This window comes from Bidens hawaiensis, unplaced genomic scaffold, assembly GCF_021521415.1.
Source record: "Bidens hawaiensis isolate Kalapana, Puna unplaced genomic scaffold, B.hawaiensis_p1.1 tig00017470_1, whole genome shotgun sequence".
Taxonomy (NCBI): domain Eukaryota; kingdom Viridiplantae; phylum Streptophyta; class Magnoliopsida; order Asterales; family Asteraceae; genus Bidens; species Bidens hawaiensis.
The window spans coordinates 235944-243900 of record NW_027492645.1 but is presented as its reverse complement, the minus strand read 5'-3'; the positions used below and the strand labels follow the sequence as shown (position 1 = coordinate 243900).

General features: G+C 33.6%; 1 protein-coding gene across 1 annotated transcript; it reads left to right on the top strand.

Moving 5' to 3' along the window:
* The first annotated feature begins 773 nt into the window (after positions 1-773).
* On the top strand, positions 774-7177 carry LOC143554014 (mitochondrial Rho GTPase 2-like). The gene is made up of 14 exons (XM_077043882.1): positions 774-991; positions 1596-1728; positions 1816-1965; positions 2409-2585; positions 2674-2925; positions 3079-3147; positions 3564-3619; positions 4332-4413; positions 4664-4875; positions 4972-5041; positions 5154-5266; positions 5346-5499; positions 5580-5766; positions 7041-7177. The coding sequence occupies exons 1-14, from the start codon at positions 774-776 to the stop codon at positions 7115-7117; spliced, it is 1950 nt and encodes a 649-aa protein (XP_076899997.1). The 3' UTR covers positions 7118-7177.
* The last annotated feature ends 780 nt before the right edge of the window (positions 7178-7957 follow it).

Below are 7957 nucleotides of genomic sequence, written 5' to 3'. Positions count from 1 at the left end.
GCCATCATGGTAAAAATGAAAATAATGGTTGGTCATGGACAAACACCATCCTGTAATTTGAAAAGAGTATAGTGGCATACTACTATACTATGCTGTGAAAATCATCCCTGAGATTTGATCATTTTTAAGGTTTTTGTCCAAAACATCTTTTTAATTAAACCCTTTATGTTTCACAATTGCTGGGAACTTCATTTAAATCGATAAGTCTGTGAAGTCATGGGCATTTCGGTCTTTTTATATATACGGTGAAAATTCTTATTGTTACTTAAAAGTATGGATGTAAAAATCACGTCTAGTTGCTGATTAATCACAAGTCTGTACCCCCCATTACCTAGTCACAATTACTCGTCATTTTGTCAAAATCAGTCAAAATTGAAATTTTAATTGAATTTTCATAGTCGTTATTAATGATATTTGATAAGATTTTTAGAGTTTGGGATTTTTCCAGGATGTTTTATTAAAAACTTTCATATAAGTTCAAATCCGATTAATCTCAATCAATCGCTAGTCGTTAATACTGCTTGAAAGTATATGTATAAACTATACCCTCAAAGAAAACCCTTATTGTCACTTACCACCCTTCAAATATTCACACTGCATTAACAACACATCAAAAAGAGCTTCAACGCCATCATGCAACGATGAAAACACTCATTCAATTTCGATGTTAATCAATTATCATTTCGTGTCTGTTAATCAGATCTAATCTCAGATTCTCTTTCACGTGATATGATTTTACGGTTTACGTTCTTCTGTACGTAGTGGTTAAATAAATGTCAGGTGATTTATCGGCGGGGACGGTATTCAATCACCGGAGTACCGTCCGCGTGGTGGTCGTCGGTGATCCCGCCACCGGTAAATCAAGCCTCATCGCCGCAGCCGCCACCGATACTTTTCCCGAATACGTTGAGCCTGTGCTTCCTCCCACTGTTCTTCCGCCTGAGTATTATCCCGATGAGATTCCTGTCACAATTATTGATACTTCATCTAGGTTGTTAGGATTAACATTCATTCATTAGTCCTTTTAAGTTTTAATTAATAGATCGCATTCAGGTCCGGATAACGGTAGCCTGAATGTTGGACAAACGGTTGTTCTGACCAATAACTTTCAAAGTTTGACCTCCGATGGCCAAAACGGTGGCCTGAATATTGGACAGATAGTCGTTCTGACCAATAACTTTCAAAGTTTGACCATCAATGGTCAGGCGGTCTGAATGTGGTTCAAACCGTCGTTTTGACCAATAACTTTCAAAGTTTGACCAATGGTCAGACAGGCTAAAACATTGTTCGAACCGTCGTTCTGACTTATAACTTTCAAAGTTTGACCTTCAATGGTCAGAACGGCGGTTCGAATATTGTAAAAACCGTCTGACCTGTAACTTTCAAAGTTGAACCTCAATGGTCAAAACGATCGGCTGAAAATTGTTCGAACAACTGTTTTGAGTTTTGACCAATAATTTTCAAAATTTGACTTTTTTGGTCAAAACGGCCATCTGAGTGTTTTTGTGGACGACCGTTTTGATAGTGAGAATTAGATGAGGGTGGTGTAGGCATGTAGCTATAGCATGAACCTTTTGGATTATTCGTTAATGTAGCTTGGACAGTAAAGCTAAGGTGGAGGAAGAGTTGCAGCGTGCAGATGCAATAGTTCTAACCTATGCTTGTGATCAACCTGAAACGCTAGCTAATCTTCAGACTTATTGGCTTCCTGAATTTAGGCGGCTAAAGGTTTCAATTCGCTTATTATTTTGTAATTTGGACAAGTATTGTGTATAAATTAGATTGTGTAATTGAATTAGGCATGTTTGTGTATAGGTAAGCATACCAGTGATTGTGGTTGGATGCATGCTAGATTTGCGTGATGAACACTACCCTATTAATCTAGAGAGGATGATGGGTCCACTAATGCAAAAGATTAAGGAGATTGAGACATGTATAGAGTGTTCTGCAGCTAACCTGGTCGAGGTATGTCATTGTCTTTAACATCGATATCTATTTTAAGATCATAATTTTCAATATAAAGATAATTATCTTACCATCTTAGTGCAATTTTCAGTTTATCACCTCTTGTGGAACTTAACTTGTCATGTTAGATTGTGCTTTAGTGTGCTGTGTGCACTATCTAGTTAAAAGTATAATCATTGTTATGGTGTTGGCAATCTCCTTTTTATAGACGTTAAGGTTATTTAAGATTGCCGAATTTATATCCAGCTGGTTCAGATTATGCATCCCTTTTTAATAGGTTATTCTTAAAGAATTTAAGATCTTAAAGGTAGTTCTAACTTCTGCGAGCTATGGCCTATGTTATAACTTTTTAAGCACAACCATTTTGGTTGTATACATCTAGGCTCCAGAGAAGTTAAAATGCAGAATTTCTTGAATAAGTAAAAATTGACTGCTCTTTGTAGGTGGCTGAGGTATTTTATTATGCTCAAAAAGCAGTGCTTCATCCAACAGCACCCTTGTTTGATCAAGAGTTTCAAACTTTGAAGCCTCGCTGCATAAAAGCATTGAAAAGGATATTTATTCTTTCTGATCATGATAGAGATTCTGCCTTGAATGATAGTGAGTTGAATCAGTTTCAGGTAACTTTCATCATATTAGATCCTTGGACTTTTTGGTTGTATAGTTTCTGTATGTTCACATGAAGAAATATTTACCTTTCATTTACAGGTGAAGTGTTTCAATGCTCCTCTTCAAGATCGCGAAACAGATGATGTTAAAAGAGTGGTGAGAGAGAACTTACCTCAAGGGATCAATCATCTTGGGCTTACTCTGGATGGGTTTCTATATCTTCATTCTTTATTTATTACAAAAGGCCGCCTTGAGACTACATGGACCGTCTTACGTGAGTTTGGTTACAACGACGAGCTGGAACTCCCGAAAGAGAATCTTCCTGTTCCATCTGAAAAGGCTCCTGATCAGGTCATGCTTCTATAAGTAAAAGATTCAGTTTTGGTACCATTTAATAAAATGTTGTTTGCATTTTAGGATATAATCCCATTGCTCAACAATGTGATTTGGTTGAAGATATATATGAGTAATGACGATAATCTTTGAATGCTTGTGTTATTGTAGAGTGTTGAATTGACAAGTGCAGCTGTGGACTTCCTGAAAGGAATTTTCAGTTTATTTGATTCTGACAAGGTACCTTTTCTCACATTATATTACAACTTAATAGTGTGCAGCCATAAGCTTTTTTCATGTAGTGAAAATTTGCAGTCATATTTTGGTTATTGAGTTGGATTTTGATATTATCTACTGCTTGTCTTTTAAACCTTTTAGTATTTTAGCTTATACATTTTCATGCCGAACATAATCTCATTTTACTTTCACCTTTTACCAACACAGCTAGTATATATACTGCTAAAGCCTAAAGTCTCATCAACTGATTAACTTATTGACTGCCATCTTTTATGATTTACTTTTAAGGAAATTTTCAATTGTAGTAAGTGTGACCTTATTTTAAGTTAGTTCCACTCATGACTGATTATCATTGAAGCTTAGCCTAAAACTGAAGTTTTTAGCTGACATGAACAAATATCTATCTTTTCATTTGCTAGGATGGAACTCTACAAGATTTTGAGCTTGATGACCTGTTTTCAACTGCACCAGAAAGGTGGGTTGGTTTCTCTTTGAAGCAACTTATTATTCTTATTCTTGAATCCTGGTTTGCGGCATGCATGTACATTTAGGTGGGTTTTCAAACTTTTTAAATCAATATGATTCATCAATTTACCTATGCTATATATTTCAGCAGAAATAAAGGTAACTCTCATTTCTCAAGTTGTTTGGTGAGTCAAATAAGTTTACTTGATCAATAATTTCTAATCAGTATGCAAAACGCATTGGACGTTACTCTTATAGTGGCTTTTAGTCTTTTGGTTTTTGTCATATAGTAAATTTATCCAAAGGACACCATAACTTTAAACTTTAAAGACGGCGCATTTTGCATATCATCTCTTTGTGTTTTCTGATATATATTTGGCAACAATTCAACATTCTCTTGAATATTCTTATTCTTAATCATTTTACTATTTGTAAATTGTAATGATGTTTCTGTGTTCAATCAGTGTTATTATAGCAGAACAATCAACAGCGAACATGTTCAATCTGATTAAAACGGATAAAGTCTCATTTTGAATGAGTAGTTGAATCTGATTGAATTGAGAATTTCATGTGAAACAACTGTGGAAACAAACCGATTGCCTTCCTCGATATTATGTGCTGCAACTTTTTTTTTATCATAATAGTATTATATTCTTCAAATTTTCCCAAGTGTGTTCTTCATTAATAGTATTACTTACGTGTAATTTCTGTTCAACTTTCAGCCCTTGGGATGACGATCCTTACAAAGATTCCATGGAGAGATCTGAACAAGGAGATGTAAGCCTTTCCGGATTTCTCTCTCAGGTGTGTAATAGTAACATCTTTACTTTGCATCACATAAGGTAAAAAAAAAAAATTTATTTTTTCAAAACATTAGATTTGTGTAATTTGATTACATTGTTTCATTAGATGAAATTAAAGATTTTTTCCTTATGTAACTTGAACTTGATAAGTGGCAACAGAGAATAACATCAACATTGCCTGAAGGCTTGTTATTCTGAGATATGACCAACATATTTCAATAACTGATTATGCGAGTTTCTTATGGTTACAGTGGGCTCTAATGACATTACTTGATCCACCTCAAAGTTTGGCTTATCTGATGTATCTTGGATTTACTGGTGATCTTGCTACAGCCTTTCATGTTACCAGGAAAAGATCCTTAGATTTCAAGAAACGCCATACAGACAGACATGTTTTTCAATGTTTTGTTTTTGGACCCAAAAACTCTGGAAAATCTGCATTTTTGAATTCATTTATCAGAGGGTGCGTTTCTTTAACAACTATAAGTTCATCACCGTCATAACAATTTCACCTGATTAATATTATACCTCATTGATCTTGCTCTCAATATGTTTGCAGGCCTTTCCAGGACAACTATAATTTAACAAACAGTCAATGTTATACAGTCAATACCGTTGACCAACTTCAGGTAAGTAATGCATTTGATTTTTTTTGCATACTCAGTTATAGTTTTCTTTTATTTTTAGTTTTTTACCCATCAAATTTGAGCTTTTAAACACATGATTATCATTATGTTTCAGGGGATTAAAAAGACTCTTATATTGCATGAAATTCAAGAATGTGATGTCAAGGAATTTCTGTCCAGTAAGGATTCGTTAGCTGCTTGTGATGTAGCAGTTTTTGTTTATGACAGGTGAGCATGATGCCAAATTTTGGTAATAATTTTGAAATTTACTCTTTTAAAGTTATGTTTAATCATTTCTATATTACAGTTCTGATGAATATTCTTTAAAAAAAGCATCAAAATTACTAAAGGAAGTAGCTAGAAATGGAGAACATAGTGGTGGTTATGGTGTGCCTTGTCTTCTCATTGCTGCTAAGAATGATTTAAACTTATATCCAATGGCAATCAAAGATGCCGAGATGGTATTTTTTTTAATTTGTTAACATTAAAATTACACCAACTTAACATTGGTTGCTTTAACATCTGCAACTCTTTATTCTAGGTTTGTCAAGGTTTGAAAATAACCGCGCCAATACGTATCAGCGTGAAAGAACAATACATGAATAACGTCTTCCAGAAAATTGTTACTACCGCTCAGCAGTGTCACTTAAGTGTTCCTGAAACTGAACATGGGAGATATAAGAAACGTTACAGACAGCTTTTTAACCGTTCACTCTTTCTTGCTTCAGGTATGCTTATTTTACCATTACATAAAAAATACAGTTGTTTCAAGTTTTAAAAAGTGTTCCACTATAGTCACTCATTTTACTCAGTTTTCTTGTTCCACTAAAGTCATTCAACTTTCATTGGCGTACCTATGTAGTAAGGGGTGTAGCCGCAGCCCATGAGTCCATGACCTTTTTATATATATGTGATTTTAATGTCGGGTGACCAAAACAAATTTTTGGCAGCACTCCCATGAAATTTTAAACCGACACAATAAAATATTGACATCAACTTTCAAGAAAAAATATTTATTATTTTATGATTATAATTACATAATAATAAACTAGTTAACAAATATAAAGCAACTAAATCATTTTTATACAATTAAACAAATAAACCCCTTTAAACTTAAACTAATCTCATTAGCCATTAAATCCCAATACCTATAGCCATTTAAACAGTTCTGTTCAAATACCATTTAGCCCCCCATTTATAACAGTTAAAAAATCAACCGAATAGAAAAAAAAAAAAAAGAGAGGCCGGCATTTTTTATTAGCAGCCTCCACCCACAAGTCGACTTTTTAAACTATAACTTAATTGACGAGTCTGCTGAGACGCCTACTACAGCCAGTTGTAGGGTGTGCATTGGTTGATTTTGGGCTCAAAATGAACCAAAACCGAAAATTCGGTTTCTAGGTTTATTAAAACCGTTTGGAAATATGAATTTAAATTTTTAACAAGAAACCAAAGGTTCTGCGGAGACTGAATTCATTATTTTTCGAACTTATTGGTTGATTTAGTTTAGGAAATATGAATGCGATGAAACAATTTCTCAAAATAAAAGCTGGACTAAAAATTTTGGTTTTATCTTTTTGTCACGTGACCCGACCTGACCAGAACAAAAAAAAAAAACTATTACTTAGCGTTGGATAGTCGACTCTCAAAAATTTCGGACCCCATGAAAAATATTCCTGAGTTGTCACTGGTTCTAATCCTGTGTACTATTTTTATAAATGTTTCAAAATTTAAAACTAAGTGAGGCAAATGAAACAAAAAGAATCTTGGTTACAATTTAGTGATTATTGTTCCCAATTTAACTATTATGAAAGTTAGATACTATATAGTGAATTTTTGTTTTTCAAGATTACCTTCTACCTCATATTAATTGGAACAAAGTTATCACTTACTAATAACCAGTATTCATATATGTTCATTTTCCTTGTTTAATTTATAAAATAAAAATAAACATTTATAAAGAAAAACTACTGCTCATTTATATTTTTCTACAAATTTTCAGTTGGAGCTGCAGTTGCTATAGTTGCACCGGCGGCATACCGAGCTTATGCTTGTAGGAAGACCAATCCCGCTCGTTAGGTATAAGGCTATGTACCCTGCTAGCTGCATCATTGGATTCAAAATAAGTGGTTTGTGTTACTCCCCATAATTTACTTGCATTTTAAGCATTTAATTCTTGATCAAATAGTTTTAATACAATCTTAAATAATTTACCTTATAATATGTTTTGGTTTATTATTGATCTTGATATACAGTGTGTTTTCCCTGTTGGTAATTGGTAAGAAAGTCATAAAGAACAAGTAATGGGACAGGACAACACAATCTTCTTAAGATTGGTAAGACAGCACATCATTATAATGCTTACTTTTGTGTTTTAAATTGCATCATTGCCCTCACATCTATAATCAGTTTCATCTTTTTTAACATGTATGGTCAGCAAAGTTGAAATAATTTAAATATTTGAATAAAGAAAAACTATAAACACTCAGTGGATGATTATGGCTGCTATGAAGTTTTGTATAACTGTAGAAAATGTACCAAAACAGATCAAAATTTAGATTTTGAGGGTATTTTATCCCTGACTACTTGTGAATTGACAGAGATTCTCATAGATTGTGGGAAATAAGGACAACTCTCTGTCTATCTCTCTTTGGTGCATTTTATTTGCTGTTGGCCCCAAAATCATACAACTCATTTCTCTTTTTATTGTTATCATTGCTTTTATCACCATTATTATAACAGGCAATCAAAAATATTTTTCAAGATTTAAAAAGGGATCCTGAGTTATGGTGTAATATGCTTAATTATATTTTTGTTAATCAGGTTTGAGTTAAAAAATCAGTCTTGTTTCTATTTTAGGATTAAGTGGTAAGTACCGCGCGAGGATTAGTTTTACTGTAATCTTTGCCTCATTGGGTC

What these genes read in the sequence shown, in the direction of transcription:
- LOC143554014 (XM_077043882.1), top strand. Translation starts at nt 774, where the DNA reads ATGTCAGGTGATTTATCGGCGGGGACGGTATTCAATCACCGGAGTACC. An exon ending in GTGAGTTGAATCAGTTTCAG is followed by an intron (nt 2,586 to 2,673) that starts GTAACTTTCATC and finishes TTTCATTTACAG; the next exon opens with GTGAAGTGTTTCAATGCTCC. An exon ending in GTTTATTTGATTCTGACAAG is followed by an intron (nt 3,148 to 3,563) that starts GTACCTTTTCTC and finishes TTCATTTGCTAG; the next exon opens with GATGGAACTCTACAAGATTT.